This window comes from Aspergillus ibericus (genome assembly GCF_003184845.1).
Source record: "Aspergillus ibericus CBS 121593 unplaced genomic scaffold BO80scaffold_19, whole genome shotgun sequence".
NCBI classification, from domain to species: Eukaryota; Fungi; Ascomycota; class Eurotiomycetes; order Eurotiales; family Aspergillaceae; genus Aspergillus; species Aspergillus ibericus.
In genome coordinates this window covers 70,728-91,000 of record NW_020292117.1, presented here as the reverse complement: position 1 = coordinate 91,000, position 20,273 = coordinate 70,728, and the positions used below count along the sequence as shown (strand labels likewise).

Sequence of the window (20,273 nt, the reverse complement as noted above, 5' to 3'; positions counted from 1 at the left end):
TGTATGGCCGGCGGAATTCGCATAGCTCTTTCGGGTTTGCCTGGATTGATGTACATCCCTTACTTTCATATGAAGATAGTTGCCATATCCCAGCGTTGGAAGCGCGTTCAAGTCCACGCATCGAGAGCAAGCGCCATCAGAAGAACTTGACACCCTCCTGGCCCTCGCTACCAAAGACCTGTGCTTTGCCTCGTTTGACGAGAACATTGAGGGACTTGAGCATCACCTCCGGGTCCATCCCATGCCATTCTATCCAGTCAGCCATACCAAATACACCCCCGAGGGCACCAAGCAACCACCTACCTTGCGACATCGTAGCCTCCCCCTCCAACAACTCATACACCGTGAGCACGACATTCTTCTGCCCTGTACTCTCCACCTATACCAACGTCAGCAATTGCCCACCAACCGCACACATCTCATCACCATCACCACAACACGCCCCAACCCAATCACCACCCCCCAAAAAAGAAAGAAAAGAAAAAACATACCCAATCCGCCACCACCCCCGCCCACTCCTCCGGCCTCCTCCACCAAACCCACACAACCGACTTCCCCCCGCCATCAATCCACTCCGCCCTCCTGCCTCCTCCCCCCTCCTCTTCCCCCCTCGCCATCCAATCGAAAATATCCCGCGCATCGCTCAACGAGATCCGTTTCCGGAGCGTCGTGTTATGGAATAGCGGGGACTCGATCGCCTCGATCACGGAGAGTCGGTACGTGCGGTGATGTCGACACCAGGACTGGATCAACGAGGACCATTTTTGGAGTTGGGAGGTTCGCGTGTTGGTGTTGGGTTGGGGGGTGAAGAAGGCTGGGAAGGAGTAGGTTAGGGGGAATTGGAAGGGGGTTGTCATTGTTCTTGGGTGTGTGGGGGATGTGAGTGTCTTGGTTGGGATGGATGGCTTGGATGGGGGTTATTGGTATCGTGAGGTATAACGCACTGCACAGAGTATATAGACAGACAGACAGACAGACACAGCTTCTCAAGATAAAGATAGGCGGCGTCGGCGGCGGTGGTGGTAGATCGATAAGCCCACCTGCCCGCCTACCCACCCACCCGAACGTCACCGCCAGCCAACTGCAATAATTTCTCCGGTGAAATTTCCGCACCTCCGCAGTGACGACCCCCCCTCCACGTCCACCAGACTGACCAACCCCCCATCCTCAGCCCCTCAATTGGCCCGTCATTGAAGAAATAACAACCATGTCGCAACCACCCCCCAAGCGCCAAAAGCGCGCCGAATACCGCAAACAAGTCGCCGAAGCCGTCGGCGATGAATCCGCCCCCGTGGGCAAGGTCAAGCTTCCCAAGAAGAAGTTCTATCGGCAGCGGGCTCATGCGAATCCGTTTTCGGATCATCAGTTGAACTAGTATGCATACCTATCTGTGTTGTGTGGGGGTTGTTGAGTGAGGGGTTGAATGGCATTATGCTGACCTCTGTGTAGTCCTCTCAGCCCGGCGCATATGGATTGGGCATCGCATTTCCCGGCGTTCGTGAATCCGGACCCGGCGCAGACGAATCTCATTGGAACGAGGAAGTTGCTGAAGGATGTGGAGGTCGTGGATATTGGGTGTGGGTTTGGTGGATTGTTGGTTGGGTTGGCGGGGTTGTTGCCGGAGACTTTGATGGTTGGTATGTATTCCTCTTTCTCCGTGGGATAAAATAATGGGATAAGTGGATGGGGAAAATGGTGAGGGTGGCTAATATGGTTCAACAGGAATGGAAATCCGCGTCGCCGTTCTCGACTACCTTACTACTCGCATCCAAGCCCTTCGCATGCAACAACAGCATCAACAAAAGACACAATCGCAGTCGCAGTCGCAACCTCCCTCTTCTACCTCGACTCCCGCTCCTGCTCCTACTACCCCCGCCGCCGACGATGCCGAAACGCCGTCCGACGCACCCGCCCCCCCGGACCCGAACACCAGCACTGCGCTCGTCCCCGGCGGATACCAGAACATCTCTGCGATTCGCAGCAACACGATGAAGTTCTTCCCGAATTTCTTCAACAAGCACCAGCTCTCGAAGATCTTTATCTGTTTCCCGGATCCGCATTTCAAGGCGCGGAAGCACAAGGCGCGTATTATTTCGGAGACGTTGAATGCGGAGTATGCGTATGCGCTGCGGCCGGGGGGTCTGTTGTATACGATTACGGATGTGGAGGAGTATCATCATTGGATTTTGAGACATTTCCGGGATGAGACTGCGGTGGAGGGTGGGGAGAATGAGGGACCCACGGTGAAGGAGTTGTTTGAACGGGTGTCGGAGGAGGAGTTGGAGAAGGATGAGTGTGTGCAGGTCATGAGGGAGGCGACGGAGGAAGGAAAGAAGGTTACGAGGAATAATGGAAATAAATACGTGGCGGTGTTTAGGAGGAAGCAGGACCCGGAGTGGGCTTGATGGCTTTGCTTGGGGCTTGAAGGAGTTGATAGATTTGCTTTGAGATAAAAGTTTAAATCTGGATATTTATGGTACTTGTGGCCTTGTCTGGAATGATGATGCAGTTCTGGTCCTACTGCTTTCAATTGATATTGTAAGGTTTGGTATGTTCGGGAAAGTGTGACTCTATTTTCCTCGAAGACCTAGTGCACCGATATACTTGCCCCAAGTGGTAGGTATCGATCAGGATGGGACAATTGCAAAAAGCCACAAGCTCTGAGTTTCATAAGTCAAAGCTTTAGAGAATGATATGCGTATAGACCATCACACACGTCCCGTGGCATCAGCACGACGGCGAAACCAGATATGTATTGCAATAAAGACCACTACTCCCAGGGCAAGCATGGCGGAAATAACCGAGAATCCCATAATATACTTTGGACTGTCTGACGAAGGAAACAGATACTGCAAGTGAGTAGTTAATGCGGAGTACTATCAGTAATATTGAGGAATGCCGTACCGAGCCGTATATCTGGGCCAAATTCCCCAGCGCATTTACCAGCGCAAGGCTAACGCCTCTTACTTGTGGATGCATGTTCGCAAATGCGGATGATGCGTAGGCAAGCGTGCCTCCATTCGTGGCCCAGAGCCCGGCAGCCATTAGGACAAGAAGCACATATCGTGCAGTGTAATTGTATACAAGGCACACCGCGACAGAACAAGCCAACGATGCAGCCAGCCAGCCAGCGATGACAAGGCCTCTCCATTGGGGAACTTTGTCGCTGAAGTAAGCTGTGATTGCGGTGCAGACAAATGCGACTGCGTAGATGGGTACGGTCAGGAAGTTTACTCTCTCAGTGGAGGAGTCGCCGAAGAGTCCCGCCACGAGGGTGGGATAAAAGTACGACAGTGTACTCGAGCCGACAATGACCTGTTCGATGTCAGAATTGTCGCCGTACAACGTATTCCGATGACCATACCATATACCCGACCACGAACCCCCATGTTCGCCAATCTTTGGCTGACTCTACAACAGCGTGCCAGTGTGACAACTGGATGCTATCTTCGGTCATGGCGCTGACATTATCTGTCGCCAGTCGTGCGACAGCTACATATCGCTCCCTCTCCGACAAGCGTCGAGAGGTAGCGGGAAAGTCTGGCAGGATGAACGCACATATAATTGCGACTCCCACAGTGACGGACCCTTCGACAATGAAGAGCCACCGCCATCCTCTAATTCCACGTGCTCCTTCTAGACCTTGAATAATACCTGCTGCCAATAAAGACCCGAAGGCCCCTGAAAGGATGGCGGCAGATATATAAACGCCAAACCGCTTGGACTGCTCTGTTCGTTTGTACCAAGATGAGAGGACAAGGAGGACTCCGGGTGCGAATCCTGCTTCCACGCAGCCTATTGAAATCAGAATCATGCTCCTTCATGTGCCTGCTCCTAAAACCTTACCTATCAGGGTGCGCAATAAAACAAGATGTTTAAAGTCCTTTATCACGCTCATTAGGCAGGTCAAGGTTCCCCAAACTACCATGATGCTCGATAAGAAGAACGAAGGGCGCGAGTGGCTCAGTATTAAACTATGATATCCATGAAAGGTTATAATCCACGCATGGCTTCAAGGCATAGCTATAGGACTCACTTGCTGGGTACCTCGAAGATGACATATCCGATGAAAAAGACAACAAGGGCGACTGAATATTGGCCAGACGTCAGGTCCAGATCCGTTTGCATGCCTGATATTTTTGCGTTACCGATACTGACGTATTGGTTAGAAGACCTTTCGTATAGGCGTCGCACTGGAAGCCGTGGCAGAAGACATACTTGGTTCGATCCATGTAGGAGAGTAGATACATGATCCAAATGGTCGGAAGCAATGTCAAATCGACCTTCCGAACGAGGGTTTTCTCTTCTTCGGAAGAGAAAGATGGACTTGTGACATCCTCTATTTCTTCTGTGAACGAGGCGTCACACTTGATTTGAGCATCACAGTCTCCTGCCATTGGGAACTGAAATAGAGCTTTCCGGAACGAAGAAAGGACGGGAATGTCATCGAGAACTGGATGAAAAAAATAGGGAGAGCCAGCTCCGACTGTGTTACATTTCAATCGTCAGACCGCCGATCCAATGAAGGATATTTATGCTGCTGCGCTCGAGACCTGGTTCCTTTACCGACATCGCAAATGCGGAGATGATATGATGCGTCGGAAGACATCGCTCGACAAGGGTAGACGTCATTCGATCTAGGTACTAGCAGCTGTATTCTCAAATCCCCATGGGGAGACGTATACATCTGTCATTGTTAGTGCAATGACGGCAATGAGAGCGCGATCCCCGCAGAAGTTTATCTGCCCCGCAAAGCTGGGGTTAGCATCAAGCAACCTGACAGGGGTGCCTCGAGTCGAGGCATCACCCTTGCACCAAGCCATGCCTTGCATCTCGCAGCCAGAAAGAGGAGCTGACTCCCTGTTGATCGACCAAAGCCACCATCTTTTCGCTTGCAGGCTGCCGCGATACGAACCGATGCCTCGAGCCGAAGTGACAGGAGGGTACTACGTGACGGGAAGCCTGCCTTCCTCTTCTGGAATAGGCAGTAGCATACGGCCATGCATAAACCATCCGAGGTGACGAATGGCCGGACTGTCCTGTCAACTGCTGCTAACGTATCGTTCGGAGGCTTCCATTGCAACGACCGAAACCCCGCGAACCTGGCACGATCCCGTTATAAACTAGGACAATGTTTCTAAACCAAAATGCAGTGTTTAGGCAAGAGTCGCTATCAAATCACCTAAGCATATGCTCTTGAAACTCCCGCTGGATGCTATGCAGATGACACTTCCTAGGAAATTCGCAGACAATGCGGAAAACAAAATAATCTCGGACCAGGCATGTCGCCAAGCACCTGCATCCTATCGTACGCCGATCGTTAAAATGATCACCACGTCAGTCATATAGTCGGCAGCCAGCTTCTGAACCCCTCAATCCCGACTTCTATCATTCACATATACCCACGTTATGGCGAAGCCTTCAATCGGATGCCTTCACATCTCTCGCACACAGCCAATTGGACCGGCCCGCCGATGATGCGTCCCTTGGCTGTTCTTTTAGGCTCGCCTTCTCGCACAAAGTACCGACCGTCAGGGCCGAATCCATTGCCGCATTCGTGGCAGACAAAGCACTGCTCATGCCACTGTCCCCCAATCGCGCTTATCACGACATCCTCTAGCACGGGCTTCTTGCATCCAATACACCGAGGAGCTGTGCGACGGGAGTGGCATTGCAAGCACCATGCAAAACCATCCTTTTCTACAAACGGCTTTTCCGCATTGAAAGGCTGAACAAGCAGATGAATTAGCATTCGCGTTTTCAAGGTGAAGGGGGAAACGTACATCACCACATTCGGCACAGAAGAAATGTCCGACGTGCCACTCAGCTCCACAGGCAACGACCACTTCTCCTTCTATTGGAGTCTTGCAGCTCTTGCATCTTGGACTGAATGACTCGTGGAAGTCAAGATGGCAGTAGAACCTCAATGCACGAGCCTCTTCGTCATCGGCCGGAGCTTCCGCGAGCCGCTCCTTACGACTTGCCTCAGGCTCCTCATAAAATGCAACACACTCCAGGGCAGTCTGGCAATGGTGACACACGAAGCACTCGGGATGAAATCGCGCCCCAGCAGCAGTCACGATCTTACCTGCAATCGGCAGAGAACAGGCCTCACATGTTGCAGTGGGCACACCGGAGCGTGTGTAGGTGGATAACCAGCGACTTTGCAGTGCTGTCGTGGGCTTCCTCGGAGATCGGCTGGGGGGCTTGCTATCTCTTGACGAATTCGACGATGACTTCGTGCTAGCCGCTGGGCTCTGGGATGGACCAGCCATCTCAGAGATAGTAGGCTCCTTGTCATCTGGCAAGTTGATGACGGGAATTGATGGTGCCTCAGATACCTCAATCGTCGGTGCAGCAGGCTCTGGAGAAGGCACCACAGGGGCTGCGTCCCACCCTTTCAAACCGTCTTGATTGCGTGGACTCTGTGCCTCAGTTGGCTTCCAAGACGGATCGAAACTCACGATCGGACGGCCGGCACGATCACTAACGGCGGTTGGCATGGGTAGCCGCGTACTCCGATCTCTCAGTCTCTTGCTAGTAGCTGCTCGGATATCGTCGCTGCGGATCTCCAGTCCATCTTTCATGGGGATCTCCTGCTCCTCTACCTGAGAGCTTGGCGCAGAGGGTTGCGAGAGCGGGTCGTTCATTCTATACTCTGGGTTCCTTGACTGGGTCGGGGGGTTCTTATGGATTTCAAAGCGAGACAGCTTGTCAACAAAAGGAAGACCACTAAACCGACCAGGAAGCGGCCGTGACCCGCGGGGCAGAGCATTTCGTGGTTTGTTTTTCAAAGCCGATGAGTCTGACCTTGAGAAGTCAGGACGAGTGTCCTCATCCTTCTGGGGAGAAAGCTGAGGCTCCTCGTATATCTGGTCATTCGGGTTTCTGAAGATGCCCTTGGATGACTCCCTACTGAAGTTCGCCAAACCCAACCCATGGCTGGTGCTTGTGTGCTGGGCTGGGACTTCGTCCCGCGGCAACGCAAAGTTAACCTTCAGGTTTTTTCGTAGAGTTCCATTCTTCTTGGGACTCGGAATTTCCTCTTCTAAGACAGGCTGTTGTTCATGCGCTGCCATTTCACCCGATCCTCGGGAGCCGCTAGTACCGTTGTAGCTAACGGTTGATCCTTGGTACGCCAGACGGCGACTGCCCCGCCGTGGAGTTGGGGAACCCAGCCTCTCGCCATGCGAAGAGTAACTATTCCTATCTGGGCTTTTCCGGACCGCATCCAAGTCGGGGTTGTGATAGGGTGCATATGGGTTCTTATAAGGCATCCCGGGGTTTTGATGCATCCATACCAGCTCAGTAGCCTCATCTTGAGCAGCTGCATGGAGCTCGATGTCATCGTGCAGGTCCATCTCTTGTAACGCGTCCCGCAAGGATTTTGCCTCCTCTTTCTCTATTCGTCGTTGAGGACTCTCGCGATAAGCTGAGTTGGGCGAGGTAGGGACAACGCGGCTGAAGGCTCGAGCGGGCGAGATATTCTGCCGTAGAGGGACTGTTCTCGGTTCCTGAACTAATGGGCGACCGGCGGGGCTGCCCAACACGCCCCGAGATGAAGCTGGCCTATGGTTAGAGAGCGAGCTGGTGGCCCGAGGATGCTCGGCCTCGGCTGGCGGTGTGCTTGAGTACACGCTCGAATGCCCATATGATGACATCGCAGATGCCGCCCGCGGAGGGAGATCTTCATGAGCATCGGAAGACGACCCAGATGGCCTCGTAGGAAGCGGTCTTGATCCACCAGGGCGCGTAGGGCGATTTGTCCGCAGATCTTTCAGATAGGTCGCTGTCATACCAAGTATTAATATTGATACGTCAACCACAACCGGGCACTCGGCCAACACCCTCAACAAGGCAAGCAATTCTCCGACTCATTTTCGCGGCGTAAACACATACCGATCTGATCGTTGGACATGTAAGTTGGACCAGGCGGGGAGAATTTCCGCTGGCCGTCTTTGGCCTTCTGAAAGGGAGGCCGGTGCATCATGCTGGCCATGAAAGTTGTCCCTGAAGGGTCATACGGAGAGTCAAGGGGAATATCAGGAAGGGGTAGGATGATGAGTTGGCTCTCAGCAGCAGAGCTATGAAGTAAGTGTCTAATATAATCGAACAGAGCCAATGAGATGCGGAAGGGTGGCTGGGAGTGGACCAGGGATGGAATGAACTAGAGAGATCGGATCAGCCCAACTAGATCCGCTTTCCTTGCTTAAAGGCGATGAAGGGTTATGCTTAGACGGGTTAGCGAGTTAGCGCGCATAGAAGGCAGTGGTTAGGGAGGGATTAGTTTAATATTTAATCTCGTGGATGCGAGTTGCCTTGGTGATAGGCAGGGGGTCGGATGGAGGAAGAAGAAGCTATGACCATCACCTGCCGAGGAACAACAACGTGCCTGACCAAACACTGCAAACATCAGGTGCCGGTTCTCGAGGCAACGCGGGGCTGTGCCGTGCTGCCTCAGTGCCTCGGGCGCTATCTCATTAGACGCCTTTCGAAGAGTCGACAGAGACCGGAGTACCCAATTCCTAGCGCAGGCTCCCCGCGAGCTATCCTTTTTTAGGCCAAGCACCTCCTGCCAGACAGTCCAGCCAGCAGGCCATGGTTTCACTCGCTGCACCATCTCGGCCGCAGGTATCACCACGAGACATTTGATGGCTGCAGAACATGCCAAAGCTGCCATCTTTGATTTCACGACTTACTGTGTAAGTGGCTTGCATGTGCGGACGGCCAATCACGGTGATTCGGCCACGCGTTACCCTTTCATGCAAGAGGTACTGGATTATACCGACTCTAAGAAGCAGAGGAATGTCAGGTCTTTGGAAAGGGCACGTCAGATACATCTCATGGGAGTCATAGTGACGCTACTAGCAATCAGCGGACAATATCTAGTCAAGATTGCTTATTTATGAGGCAACACGCAAGTGATCAATTTGCACAGAAGTTTTCTGGAAAATGTCGAGCCTGCACTTTGACTGGAGCATGAGCTAATTTGCTGGGTTCCTCACAGTTCTATGTGTACGCTGCGGTGCAACCCGCAACCCGCATTGGAACAATAAATTCATTTCTGTGAACTTCCCTTCTCGTCGCTTCAGGATCTGGATATCTTGCGTACGGATTGCCTCTTACATACCTCACACAGGACAAGATCGCCATGCCACCATGGTCATCCGATTTCGTTCCTGACGGATGAGACGAAGCCTTCCAGCCTTCCAGCAAAAGGGATGGACGACCCGATGGATCTGAAAACTCGGACTAACTCTTCAACGGTAGTGATGTGGCTGCCCTTGCCACCGTCTGTAGAAAACTCTCTCACTGGAACCATTTTCAGCACGTTCGACGCAGTAGAAGACACAAGTCAAGGGGCGGTGTCTTCTGAAAGGCCGTTTGGTGCTGCTATGCTAAATCAAAGTCTGCTCGACAGCGTATTGAATGCCCAAGTATAGAAGTACGCGGTGTCTCAAGCTCTGAGCTCACATTTCTCCTCGCCTTGTATATGAGCAGGCTCAGATACGCACATGATTTGGATGCCTGAGCAGAGCCTATGTCGCATATCGGGCGTATAGCACTCTTTGTCCAAAAGTGAGCCTCGGTTACAGATCCACCCTCTTATCCCCTGAACCGCCAGGAAGCGATTCCCTGCCCTCGAGTGGACCGCCTCGTGTTCTCCAGCCTCCGCCCCGGGCTAGTCGGCACAACGGTTACGCTAACTGGACCCATGGGCACTATCTTGCTCATGCCCGGCTGATTGCCAACCCAATTAACAGACCAGGCAGAGCCGGGAGTAATCGGACTAATGGCCGAACTGTATATGGCCAAGAGCCCAGTGACTGGTTTAGCATGGCTGACGATCTTGTTTCCTTTTAGGCCTTCTATGACACATCGGCGCCTTTTAAACCTTGCCTTTTCCTGGAGTCTTGTTTTAAATCCTGCGACATGTGGTGCTTTGATCTCTACCCCGCCGAGTTCTCTTCTGTTTCTGTACTTGACTTTCTTGGCTGCTATTGGGGACTTCATGTGAATGTTCGATAGAGTCCTCGATGTGGTACCTGGAAGTCAACGGTCCTGGTCTAGAGCAGCGTGTTTTTTTCTCCTAACCTATCCCATATCAGCACCGGGCAATGGCTGATAACACGCCAATTGACATCATCCACTCGGAAGACTATGATGGGACACCAGGCCTAGATCCACTGTCTCTAGATCAGCAACAAGATTTGACTCCCAAAGACGCAGAGACCAAAGACGAACAGCATATTCTTCCAGACGGCGGCTATGGTTGGGTTTGTGTCGCGTGCGTCTTCTGGATCAATGCGCACACGTGGGGAATCAACAGCGTAAGTTCTTCTGGATCTCTTCTCCGCCGCAGAACTAACGGACATCATTTCTCGAACTATAGAGCTATGGTGTCTTCCTCTCCTACTATCTCTCCCATCATGTGTTCCCCAACGGTTCTGCGTTGGCCTACGCTTTTACTGGCGGCCTGAGCATCTCCTGCGCTCTTCTGGTAGCTCCTCTAGCAACATCTCTCATCCACCTTTCCGGAACCCGTCTGGTCCTGAACCTCGGGGTCTTCTTTGAAACCGTCTCCCTAATTGGGTCCTCTTTCGCCACAGAGCTTTGGCACATTTTTCTCAGCCAAGGCGTCTGCTTCGGATGGGGCATGGGCTTCCTCTTTGTTGGGAGCGTAGGCATTACCCCTCAATGGTTTCACCGCCGCCGCAGTCTAGCAATGGGCATCAATGCAGCCGGCTCGGGAATCGGAGGCCTAATCTACTCCCTCGCAGTCGGCGCCATAATCCCCAGACTAGGCCTAAGCTGGGCCTTCCGAATCCTCGGAATCATTGCCTGCGTCGTCAACCTAGTATGCGCCAATCTACTAAGAGACCGGAACAAAGACATCGGAAGCCGCCACCACGCATTCGCCCTACCCCTACTCAAGCGCCCTGAATTCCTCCTCTTCCTTGGCTGGGGAATCTTCAGTATGCTAGGCTACGTTGCCCTCCTATTCAGCGTCGCCAACTTCGCCCTCTCCGTCGGACTCTCCCCCCACCAAGGCAGCGTCGTCAGTGCCCTGCTCAATCTCGGCCAAGGCCTAGGACGACCCATCGTAGGCATGTTCAGCGATAAACTCGGCCGAATCAACATTGCCACCTTCCTCACCTTCCTCTGTGGCTTATTCTGCCTAGTGATCTGGACCTTCGCCCGCAGTATGGGGGTAGTCTCCTTCTTCGCCATCCTCGTCGGCACAGTCGCAGGCACCTACTGGGCAACAGTAACCCCCGTCCTGGCCGAGATTATCGGTCTGCGAGACCTTCCCAGCGGCCTTAGCATCACCTGGCTCGTTTTGGTACCCCCGACGACCGTGTCCGAGGCCATTGCTCTTGTGCTGCGGGATAACGGCTCATATCTAAAAGTCCAGATCTTCACGGGGTTCATGTATATAGGTGGTGCGGTGTGTTTGTGGCTCGTGCGGGGATGGAAGATTGGGGAACTTGTGCGGGCCGAGAAGAGAGTTACGTCGACGTCTGCTGGTGTGATGGTTCCTGGTGGGAAGAAAGAGGAGGTATCTGCGCAACCGGGTGAGAAGTATGAGGCCCCGGTTGGGATACCCGCACCAGAGGCGAAGGAGAGTGAGTTGTGGTCGCCGATTCATTTGCTACGTGGGATGGTGGCGTTGAGGAGGGTTTAGTCTGAAAAGAAAAAGAAAAAGACGAAAGAACAGAACACCAAAGACTAGACTAGACATGAGATGGATGTCTAGATTATTGCTATTCTAGAATAGAATTGCATTGGTCAAGAATAATACATACAGACAGACAGACAGACAGAGACATGGATCCTACATGAGCACCGCTAGACGCCTTATAGTCGTGGTGGAGGTTGCATACCCAATATTCATTACTTGGAACTTTTAGTTTAGGCATCGCTGCCCAGGATCAATATTCTGACTCTCCTCTTTCCTGCACCGCGACCACCTTCTTCCTTCACGGAACTGACGTTGACGTTGACCTTCTGGAAGAGTTCCACAGTCGAACCGCGTTCAGATTCGGGTTGTCCCTTGTTTGACACGCGGAGAGTGTACTCTTCATTGTCGAAGTCGCTCTGTCGGCGAGTCACCAGCTCCCGTCGTTCCTCGACGGTACGGAGAGTGCTGTCCTCCGGAAGTACGAAGTCTTCCAAGCGAACGACACCTTCGATACCGAATCGGGGAACGAATACGACAACACCGTTTTCGAAGACACGCATGACGTAGCCTTCCTCTTCAATGCCGCCGTCCACGCCGTCGGCTGCCATCTTCTCGCCGCGCGCCTTGAGCGCCTGGCCAACGTAGTATTCGATGCTGGCGCGGCCGGCGAACTGGGCGTTGCGGTGACGGTAGTTGATGTTCCGGCAGATATCCTCGAGACGGTTCCGAGTCATGACTCCTTCCACAACGGCGCGGCCGTCTTCGCCCTCGTAGTTGATCGCCGAGGCGAGTTGGCGGTGGACTAACAGATCTGCGTAACGTCTGATGGGGGAGGTGAAGTGCGTGTAAATGGGTGAGGCGAGACCGTAGTGACGGAATTCGGACTCTGCGTGGGCTCCTGCGCAGAAGTACTCGGCGGAGGTCATGCAGCGGGTGGCGAGGATGCGGACCAGGGTGTTGAAGAAGGGGTTCTTCTCGTCCACGCAACGGTCAAGAGAGTCGGCGAGGGCACGGGAGCTCGACACGTCGAGTCTCATGTCACGCTTCTTGGAGAGTTGGTTGATGAGCTCTTCGAAGTTTTGCGGGGGAGGGGTGGCGTGGCGTCGGAGCATGGCGGTTTGGGAGAAGGTGCTGTAGATCTTAGAAGCGACGGTGATGTTGGCGTGAAGCATGAATTCCTCGACGAGGCTATTTGTCTCGAGCATGGCTTTCGTCTTCACGTCTGTGAGTGGGTCACCGACTTCATCGTTATCGGCCTCGATCCGGACTTCTGGTGAGGCGAGGTTCAACGCGCCTGCATCCATGCGCTTCTGTCGGAGGATCTTGGAAAAGCGGAGTAGAGTACGCATGCTTTCGGTGAGTTCGTCTTTCTGTGAGGGATCGTCAATGCGCTTTTGGGCCTTCTCGTAACTGAAGGCTTCGCGGGAGCGAATGACGGATTTGGTGAAGTCCGCAGATACGACTTCTGCGTTGGGCGTCATTTCCCATAGGACGGAGAAGGCGTATCGCTCCACGTAAGGCTTGAGGGAGCAGAGGTCTGTACCGAGTAGGTGCGGCAACATGTCGATACGCTTATCCACCAGGTAGACTGTTGTTCCACGGAGACTAGCCTCCAGGTCCATTGCATTGTTTGGCTTGACGAAGTGTGACACATCTGCGATGTGGACACCGACTTCGAAGTTGCCGTTCGGCAATGGCCGCGCGTGTAGAGCATCATCGATATCCTGACAGCCTGGGGGATCGATACTGCAGATAAGGAGGTCTCTAAGATCCCTCCGTCCTTTCCAGCCAATATCCTCCTTATTAGCCGGTACCCTCCAGTCATGGCCCTCTGCAGGAAGGCAGTCGAGAACGGCCTTCGGGAATGGCTTGTATTGCACATCGTACTCAAGAAGCAAAGCTTCTGTCTCGGCGCCCTTAGTCTCCAGTTCTCCTAGTGACCGGATGAAATGGCCAGTGGGGTATCGAGAATCGCGGTCCCAGGCGTCGATAGTGACGAGGATTCGCTGACCCAGAAGGTCACCAGCTTGCCTGGTACGGACTCTGATTTTCGGCACACGCTTGTCCATAGGAAGCACAAAGACATTCTGCTGGCGGCGACCGGCGCTAGCCTGGACGCCTGTCGATCCTGAATCGACGTGTCCGACATATTGGCGCCAGTTGCGCTTCATGACACCGACCACCTTGGCTGTTGGTTGCGGTCTTCCTTCTGAGCTCTTCCCGTGGGCCTTCCTAACCTCTTCCTGCAAAGCCTTCCGTTCCCTCTCCGTCACCACCGCCTCGGTATCATCACTATCGGGATTGTCATTCTTAGTGACCGCTTCTTCGTCGACGATCTTGGTTGATGGCGACTTCCACTGGTCCTTAGGAAGTACTTCGATCACCACAACATCACCGGAGATAGCTCTGTTGCTGTTGTCGCGACCCAGAATGAGCAGGGGCTTGTCAAACGCCGGTGTGTTGACTGAGCCCTCCAAGTAGTTGTAAGGCGAGACATTGAAAACTCCCTGATGCAACGTTCCAGCCCTTATTCCTGTCATGAGTTTTGACATCGAGTAGTATTCGGGGTAGAAGAGCTCGCCGCGTGCGCCCTTCGTTTCTCTGGCCTCCTTCGACTCGTTGATCATATCAAGCAGCCTATCGGAGTCCTCTAGACCAGTCACATAGTCTGACAACGACAATGCTGTCACATCTTCCTCCTTTGCTTTGCGCAAGTTTTCCTTGTCATCGGTAATGACGACAATAGCCGGAATGTCGTTCTTCTTTCCCTTTCTCACCGTTGCCTTGAGATGCTCTGTATACCACTTCGCCACTGTTCGCACAGCTCGGTCATTTCTGTCATTTATCGACTCATCGGGACCCCTCCGAACATGGGTTTCCAATCGGAACTCGTTGAAGAAGAGGTAGAACCGCTTTTCGTCGGTCTTGATCAAAGAAAGCAGGCGGTTGTAGAGAGGCAGGGATTGGTTCTTCAGCTCCTCGAGGACGGTTTGAAGGATAATGACATCGTAGAAGGCTCCAGTATGTTCGAACAGGTCCATTCCATTTAGCAACGCATTCGTATCGGGGACGAGGTAATGACCGCGGGGAAAAGCGCTGGTGCCCGCGGGATGCTCCGAAAGCACGAACGGCGAAACTATGTCGCATTAGCCACTGACCGAAAAACTGTAGACTGTATTCCTCACTGTTTCCATTAGCATCTGCTGGCGCAGTAGACGGGCATGTCGAGCAAAGCTTGGATGAGCAAGGGATGTCTTGTCTGAGGTAGAGTTCGCGAACGATCTTTTGAACTTTTCCACTTTTCGTGGATCTCACGAAGACTTTGCTGGTGACATTTGCTGCCTGGGGGTTGGAGGAGAAGTCTCTCCGGAGGCTCTTCATCTTGCCTAGGTAGCGACCGCACTTCTGGCAGGTCGTTGAGTCTTGCGGCAAGAGTGGACTTTTTAGGCCGTTGGTGCACGCCGTGACGTTTGCTCAGATCTGGATCCGCGTGCTGAAGCGGGATGCGGACGTTGGCCCCGATCGGGAAAGTCTGCCGAGTGCCGACGGGGTAGTTAATCGCATCGGGGACGCTCAGTGACGAGATAAGCATTCTATATCCCGTCATCAACATCCAAGTTCCTGTAGCCATCATACTCTTTGCTTGCATAGTAATTTAGGTACGGAGTAACGGATAGCTTATAGTCATGGTTCTCGCAGTAGGTGTCCAACCTTACTAAAAACTCTCTTCTCTATATCTACCGAGTGCTAATATACATTTCTCAACAGGCCGTGGGGCAACTATGCTCGACTGCAAGTCTGGCGACAAACTTGGCGCAATGCCAAACGCTGGTGCGCAAAGCAGCTGCAGCTGGTGCTAAGGTATTAAACATCCTGCTCCCGATATTTGACCCCATCTGCTCCCAGTCTGTATCCAGCTGACATCTTTTTAGGCATTGTTTCTTCCCGAGGCCTCGGACTATATCGCTTCTTCGCCTGCAGAGACAATCTCACTCGCACGCTCTGTACAAGACAGCGAATTTGTACTAGGCCTTCAGAAAGAAGCAAAACTGGCCAACTTGCATATCAATGTAGGGATTCATGAGCCATCGCCGGATGGAAGAATCAAGAATACCCTTGTTTGGATCGATGACAAGGGTACTATCACACAACGCTATCAGAAAGTTCACCTGTTCGATGTGGACATCAAAGGCGGACCAGTGTTGAAGGAAAGCGCGTGAGTTGACCTTCCAGTCATGATTTATGACGATGCTCAGCTAACCATACACGAAGGAGCGTCGAGAAGGGAATGGAAATATTACCCCCCTTTGAGACACCCGTCGGGCGTGTTGGTCTGGCTATCTGCTTTGATGTAAGTTGAAGGTGGACAATGAAGTATGTCTGGACAGCCCCGCTCATATCCGGCCTTGTACAGTTACGTTTTCCCGAGATGAGTCTGGCGCTACGGCGACAGAACGCTCAGATCATTACCTATCCCTCAGCCTTTACGGTCCCTACCGGAAAGGCACACTGGGAAACCCTGCTACGCGCTAGAGCTATTGAGACGCAGTCCTATGTGGTAGCCGCAGCACAGGCTGGACCTCACAACGAGAAGAGGAGAAGCTATGGCCATTCCATGATCGTCAATCCCTGGGGAGAGGTTTTGGCACAGCTTGGAGATGAATACCAGGAGCCACAGGTCGCGATTGCAGATATTGATTTGGATTTCCTTGCCAAGGTTAGGAAAGAGATCCCCCTACTCAGAAGAACGGACATATATCCGGAAGTATAGTTGTTAGATATGACCTAGCCCAATTGAAATAGCGTTCCATACAAATAAGTCAAGGCGACTTTTGTTAAGTAATACTGAAGATATACTTAGTTATCCAGTGCCAATACCGCTGGCAACCGAGATACACACCATATATATCCTTCTAAAGGCAAGACAATCTAAACCTCCCGTTTTCGGAACATTGTCAAACACGTCAACGATATGAATCCAGGATATATGACGACAGATACACGTAGGAAATTGGAAGCGAACAGTGAAATGGAATAAAAAACCCTGTCTAGGATCGGATGTCATGTGCCTACCGACACCACTCAAACGAAAATTGTCTTCCGCATCCGACCACTTTATGTACAAAGTACAAGAGATTTCCGGACCAAAACGCTCTACTGGCGCTGGACCTTGTCAGGGTCCTCCAGAATGCCTTCGGCCTCCAGCCGCCGGCGAGCTTCTTCCAGAGCCCATGTTTGTATCCTAATATCATGTCAGTCCACAGCTGTCGATTCATTGAGACAGAGAAGCTATGATAATCGCATGCCAGAATGCATCCAATTTAGCTTCCATATCAGAGACGGGTATGGACATACGAAGTGTCTGGCTTGAAGACATATGCGACACCGGCAACGAGGAGACTGCCGATGAATCCGTAGTACCACAGATTCTCCCAGCCCTCCTTCACGTACTTCTGGCCCGGCTTGAGGCCGAAGAGATAGCCGGTGGGAGGGTCATAGTGGTCACCGCGGAGGTTGCTGCGGGTCGAGAAACCCTGGATGTTCTGGGCCCGGCGGGGGACACAGCGAGCGCGGAGGCAATGCGACAACGGACGAGCAGACATTGTGAGTATGTGAAGGGTCTGTTGCAATTCAAAAACCCCTAGTTGTCAAGCTGGATGATAAGGGACAGGCGGTGGCGGGTGAATCCCTGTCGGGTATGGTGAGGCAACGACCGGTGGGATAGTATGCCGAGGTAGAGGATCCGTTCGACCAGCGACAACGATAGTCGACCCAATTGAGTGATTTCAAATATCACTGCTTCCGTTGGAGCGGCAAGAGCGGCAGGTGGAGGGGTGATGTGACGGTCAAGCGGTTGATGTTCAGAAGCCGCAAAAGGCCGATGACTGCTGGGATTCTGCCACTAGTCCCAATCAGGCAAATTCCCATGCCGCCTTTCGGCCTGACGTTGCAGGCATTACTAAACATACACCTGAGGCAGAAGCACTCGACGCGCGACGCGTTCGAAACCAATTAGAGTGGCTTATCGGATCGTGCATCGGAGCTGCCATTGCATGCGCCGACCAGCCATGGTTTGATTATCACTCCTCTTTCCTGAATCTGCCACTTATGACTCGTATCAAGGAGAACTCTGATGTTCATCATTGAACTGCAGGTACTTATTGCAGACGTCCTTGAAAGATTCAGGATCCACTTGGCATGCCCCTGCTGACCATCTAGACCTTTCGTCTCGCGAGGACCCATTGCCTTCCAAGTCCCGAGAAATATCAGCTATAAGCACGATGGATAGAGGCACCGACTCACACAACATATCTTCGCAATCCAGATCGAAACTGAACGCTTTCCGGTACGGCAATCAAGATGGACCGAGTCCGGATAAGACCCCTCAAAAGACTGGCTCAGAACCTGGCCATGCGAACAAAGAAAATCAGACATCTTGGTTGAATGGAGTGGTGGAAGATAGGCGATCGGAGACGAGCAATCAGAAACCTTCAACCGAGACAACTGAACCAAAGACATTGAAAGAATGCCCCCACACCCCAGGAAACCGAATCCCTCTGGCAGATCTTATTAACAACGCAGAGGATGCCTTTAATCAGGCTCCAATGCAGGAGTTTACCCCAGAAGACTATGTTATCTGGCAGCATGTGCCCGTGAGCTCGAATCCGGATGGGACACCTGGAACACAGAGAAGGAAGCGCCGCCACAGCTCGTCCCCGACTAGCTCTCCCCTGGCAGGTACTTCGAAGAGTAGACGAAAAAGATCCCTCGACCTGCAGAACTATCAGGGACTTATCAAAACCCCTCAGAATGATCTCGCCACAGACCTGTGGAATAGCTATGTGAGCAAGACTCTTGCTAACGGCAATGGAGAACTACTTCAACCACGCCTCACAAATCTCCTTTCTTCTTCACCACAGACTCCAGCGTCGATGCGTACGAGCCGGGATTCTTCAGGTCTCAGGCGATCGAATAGCTGTATGGCTGAATGGCCTAGCTCGAAAGCAAAGCGGAGACGGATCGATAAAGAAAAGTTCGGAACAGGACGCAGTATATTTTCACGAACAAGGAGTAATGTTGTCGACTCGGGGAACTACCAGAGTCCCAATATCAGCTCTCTCGTGAAGCAGATCGAGAAAACTCTGCAAAAGGTCCCCAGGCCACCACCGGACAGATCTGACGAGTCTCCTGTTCCAGCGCGCAACCATGTTCGGCGTAATAGATCAGCATCTCCGACCGAGGATAGAAAAGGGCCAGCCCTGCCTTCAAGGAAGTCTAGCCAAGTGCAAGAACCTAGGGTCATTCATGTTGTGCCTGAAGACAGGAAACCCTTGGAGGAATCCTCGTCTGACTATGGGGATGATGACTTTGACCAGGACTTCTTTGATCTTGCAGAAGCTTCCATGGATCCATTTGTGGATGCCGAGTCTCATCACCACGGCGATATCCCTCTGAGCGAGAAACGTGTGAACAATAACACTCCAACAGACATCCGCTTTTCGGCAAAAGAAACAAATGATACCGGTGTGATGAATACGAAAATTGATGAGGACAAACCGACCAATAACGATAATACCCTTGACGCTGACGAGTTTGATGATGATTTCGATGGCATTTCGGATGATATGGAGGATCTCCTCGCTGAATGTGATAATGCTCCAAGCACGAAGCTGGCAAGCATCATTTCTACGGAGACATTGGCCCCCAAGCAGCCGATATCCGTGGTTGGATCTGGAAACCGGTTTGCATCGACATCTAGAGCGCCCAATCCAACGGATCTGGGCTCAGAGACACCCTCTGGTGATGAATTTGACGATGATGGCTTAGACTTGGAGGCTATCGAACAGTCCATGGTGCACTCTGGAGCAGCTGGATCAAACAATGTTTGTCATTCTTAGTGGGTACATATGTTACATATTTGCTAAGACTTATGGATAGAACATTAAAAACCGACAAGCTATCAAGCGCTACCTAATTGTTGACATTGCCGAGTCTGCGTATAAAACCCCCAAAGGACGCGTTCAGCCAGAACAGGTCTGTCGCCACAATTCCAACAGATTTGGATATCTGACTGATTTCCCTTGAAGATGCTTCTTGTACAGGATGAAAAGACAAAAGAAAGGAAAGGCATTATCCTTCGAGAGTCCTGGTGTGATAGCCCATGCGTCAAGGAGTCCTATATCCATTTAATAGGTGAATTCGATGCAACAGGACATTGCATCGTGGATGACTCCAACAACATGGTGATCCTGCATCCAGACCACCTGGTTTCTGCAACTGTCGTGGCAGACTCGATTAGTTGCCAGCGCCGTGCGGTTCTTCAAGATCGCATCAAATACACCTCTGATCTGGGAAAGGCGCAAGTCTTTGGAAATATTTTCCACGAGGTCTTTCAGGAAGCTATCAAGGTCAACAGATGGGACACGGATTCGCTAAGGTCTATGATTGAAGCCGTGACTGTTAAGCGCATAGAAGACCTATACTTGATCCGCATGAGTATACCGGAAGCCGTTGAATATGTGATGAGCAGGATACCGGGCGTGCAGGCCTGGGCAGAACGTTTCCTTAGGGCAAGACCAAGTGTGAGTTG

At 52.2% G+C, this 20,273-nt stretch overlaps 9 protein-coding genes across 9 annotated transcripts; 4 read left to right on the top strand and 5 right to left on the bottom strand.

Annotated features, from left to right (window-relative positions):
- Positions 1-136: 136 nt before the first annotated feature.
- On the bottom strand, positions 137-857 carry BO80DRAFT_434680 (ESCRT-II subunit protein VPS25; the record flags this gene model as incomplete). Its single annotated transcript, XM_025720881.1, has 3 exons — positions 137-249; positions 304-379; positions 492-857. The coding sequence occupies 3 exons, from the start codon at positions 855-857 to the stop codon at positions 137-139; spliced, it is 555 nt and encodes a 184-aa protein (XP_025575342.1).
- Positions 858-1,121: 264 nt separating this feature from the next.
- trm8 (tRNA (guanine46-N7)-methyltransferase) lies at positions 1,122-2,503 on the top strand. The gene is made up of 3 exons (XM_025719415.1): positions 1,122-1,374; positions 1,450-1,637; positions 1,723-2,503. Exons 1-3 carry the CDS (start codon positions 1,208-1,210, stop codon positions 2,403-2,405), a joined length of 1,038 nt encoding a protein of 345 aa, XP_025575341.1. The 5' UTR covers positions 1,122-1,207; the 3' UTR covers positions 2,406-2,503.
- A 116-nt stretch (positions 2,504-2,619) lies between these two features.
- Positions 2,620-4,750, bottom strand: BO80DRAFT_493530 (vitamin H transporter). The gene is made up of 6 exons (XM_025723823.1): positions 4,219-4,750; positions 4,037-4,153; positions 3,847-3,974; positions 3,365-3,795; positions 2,905-3,315; positions 2,620-2,849 (listed from the first exon to the last, which is right to left on the bottom strand). Exons 1-6 carry the CDS (start codon positions 4,395-4,397, stop codon positions 2,709-2,711), a joined length of 1,407 nt encoding a protein of 468 aa, XP_025575340.1. The 5' UTR covers positions 4,398-4,750; the 3' UTR covers positions 2,620-2,708.
- Positions 4,751-5,407: 657 nt separating this feature from the next.
- BO80DRAFT_355427 (LIM domain protein) lies at positions 5,408-7,661 on the bottom strand (the record flags this gene model as incomplete). The annotated part of the gene is made up of 2 exons (XM_025715755.1): positions 5,408-5,728; positions 5,784-7,661. The coding sequence occupies 2 exons, from the start codon at positions 7,659-7,661 to the stop codon at positions 5,408-5,410; spliced, it is 2,199 nt and encodes a 732-aa protein (XP_025575339.1).
- Positions 7,662-9,849: 2,188 nt separating this feature from the next.
- On the top strand, positions 9,850-11,891 carry BO80DRAFT_424983 (MCT family MFS transporter). The gene is made up of 2 exons (XM_025719414.1): positions 9,850-10,331; positions 10,394-11,891. The coding sequence occupies exons 1-2, from the start codon at positions 10,119-10,121 to the stop codon at positions 11,684-11,686; spliced, it is 1,506 nt and encodes a 501-aa protein (XP_025575338.1). The 5' UTR covers positions 9,850-10,118; the 3' UTR covers positions 11,687-11,891.
- BO80DRAFT_464688 (exosome catalytic subunit DIS3) lies at positions 11,773-15,140 on the bottom strand. The gene is made up of 2 exons (XM_025722668.1): positions 14,869-15,140; positions 11,773-14,819 (listed from the first exon to the last, which is right to left on the bottom strand). The coding sequence occupies exons 1-2, from the start codon at positions 15,062-15,064 to the stop codon at positions 11,914-11,916; spliced, it is 3,102 nt and encodes a 1,033-aa protein (XP_025575337.1). The 5' UTR covers positions 15,065-15,140; the 3' UTR covers positions 11,773-11,913.
- A 143-nt stretch (positions 15,141-15,283) lies between these two features.
- BO80DRAFT_68253 (carbon-nitrogen hydrolase family protein) lies at positions 15,284-16,499 on the top strand. The gene is made up of 5 exons (XM_025724703.1): positions 15,284-15,381; positions 15,452-15,544; positions 15,616-15,899; positions 15,956-16,034; positions 16,098-16,499. Exons 1-5 carry the CDS (start codon positions 15,370-15,372, stop codon positions 16,452-16,454), a joined length of 825 nt encoding a protein of 274 aa, XP_025575336.1. The 5' UTR covers positions 15,284-15,369; the 3' UTR covers positions 16,455-16,499.
- Positions 16,439-17,528, bottom strand: BO80DRAFT_424980 (uncharacterized protein). The gene is made up of 2 exons (XM_025719413.1): positions 17,039-17,528; positions 16,439-16,925 (listed from the first exon to the last, which is right to left on the bottom strand). Exons 1-2 carry the CDS (start codon positions 17,284-17,286, stop codon positions 16,838-16,840), a joined length of 336 nt encoding a protein of 111 aa, XP_025575335.1. The 5' UTR covers positions 17,287-17,528; the 3' UTR covers positions 16,439-16,837.
- Positions 17,529-17,766: 238 nt separating this feature from the next.
- Positions 17,767-19,587, top strand: BO80DRAFT_424979 (bifunctional ATP-dependent DNA helicase/ssDNA endodeoxyribonuclease DNA2). The gene is made up of 2 exons (XM_025719412.1): positions 17,767-17,837; positions 17,903-19,587. The coding sequence occupies exon 2, from the start codon at positions 17,965-17,967 to the stop codon at positions 19,579-19,581; it is 1,617 nt and encodes a 538-aa protein (XP_025575334.1). The 5' UTR covers positions 17,767-17,837; positions 17,903-17,964; the 3' UTR covers positions 19,582-19,587.
- Positions 19,588-20,273: the final 686 nt, after the last annotated feature.

What these genes read in the sequence shown, in the direction of transcription:
- BO80DRAFT_424980 (XM_025719413.1), bottom strand. Translation starts at nt 17,286, where the DNA reads ATGTCTGCTCGTCCGTTGTCGCATTGCCTCCGCGCTCGCTGTGTCCCC. An exon ending in GTCTTCAAGCCAGACACTTC is followed by an intron (nt 16,926 to 17,038) that starts GTATGTCCATAC and finishes ACATGATATTAG; the next exon opens with GATACAAACATGGGCTCTGG.
- BO80DRAFT_424979 (XM_025719412.1), top strand. Translation starts at nt 17,965, where the DNA reads ATGGATAGAGGCACCGACTCACACAACATATCTTCGCAATCCAGATCG.
- BO80DRAFT_464688 (XM_025722668.1), bottom strand. Translation starts at nt 15,064, where the DNA reads ATGAAGAGCCTCCGGAGAGACTTCTCCTCCAACCCCCAGGCAGCAAAT. An exon ending in AGCAGATGCTAATGGAAACA is followed by an intron (nt 14,820 to 14,868) that starts GTGAGGAATACA and finishes AATGCGACATAG; the next exon opens with TTTCGCCGTTCGTGCTTTCG.
- BO80DRAFT_68253 (XM_025724703.1), top strand. An exon ending in CAGCTGCAGCTGGTGCTAAG is followed by an intron (nt 15,545 to 15,615) that starts GTATTAAACATC and finishes ACATCTTTTTAG; the next exon opens with GCATTGTTTCTTCCCGAGGC. An exon ending in GTCTGGCTATCTGCTTTGAT is followed by an intron (nt 16,035 to 16,097) that starts GTAAGTTGAAGG and finishes GGCCTTGTACAG; the next exon opens with TTACGTTTTCCCGAGATGAG.
- BO80DRAFT_493530 (XM_025723823.1), bottom strand. Translation starts at nt 4,397, where the DNA reads ATGGCAGGAGACTGTGATGCTCAAATCAAGTGTGACGCCTCGTTCACA. An exon ending in TCCTACATGGATCGAACCAA is followed by an intron (nt 4,154 to 4,218) that starts GTATGTCTTCTG and finishes CCAATACGTCAG; the next exon opens with TATCGGTAACGCAAAAATAT. An exon ending in GGTTCGTGGTCGGGTATATG is followed by an intron (nt 3,316 to 3,364) that starts GTATGGTCATCG and finishes GACATCGAACAG; the next exon opens with GTCATTGTCGGCTCGAGTAC.
- BO80DRAFT_424983 (XM_025719414.1), top strand. Translation starts at nt 10,119, where the DNA reads ATGGCTGATAACACGCCAATTGACATCATCCACTCGGAAGACTATGAT. An exon ending in ACACGTGGGGAATCAACAGC is followed by an intron (nt 10,332 to 10,393) that starts GTAAGTTCTTCT and finishes CTCGAACTATAG; the next exon opens with AGCTATGGTGTCTTCCTCTC.
- trm8 (XM_025719415.1), top strand. Translation starts at nt 1,208, where the DNA reads ATGTCGCAACCACCCCCCAAGCGCCAAAAGCGCGCCGAATACCGCAAA. An exon ending in TCGGATCATCAGTTGAACTA is followed by an intron (nt 1,375 to 1,449) that starts GTATGCATACCT and finishes ACCTCTGTGTAG; the next exon opens with TCCTCTCAGCCCGGCGCATA. An exon ending in GCCGGAGACTTTGATGGTTG is followed by an intron (nt 1,638 to 1,722) that starts GTATGTATTCCT and finishes ATGGTTCAACAG; the next exon opens with GAATGGAAATCCGCGTCGCC.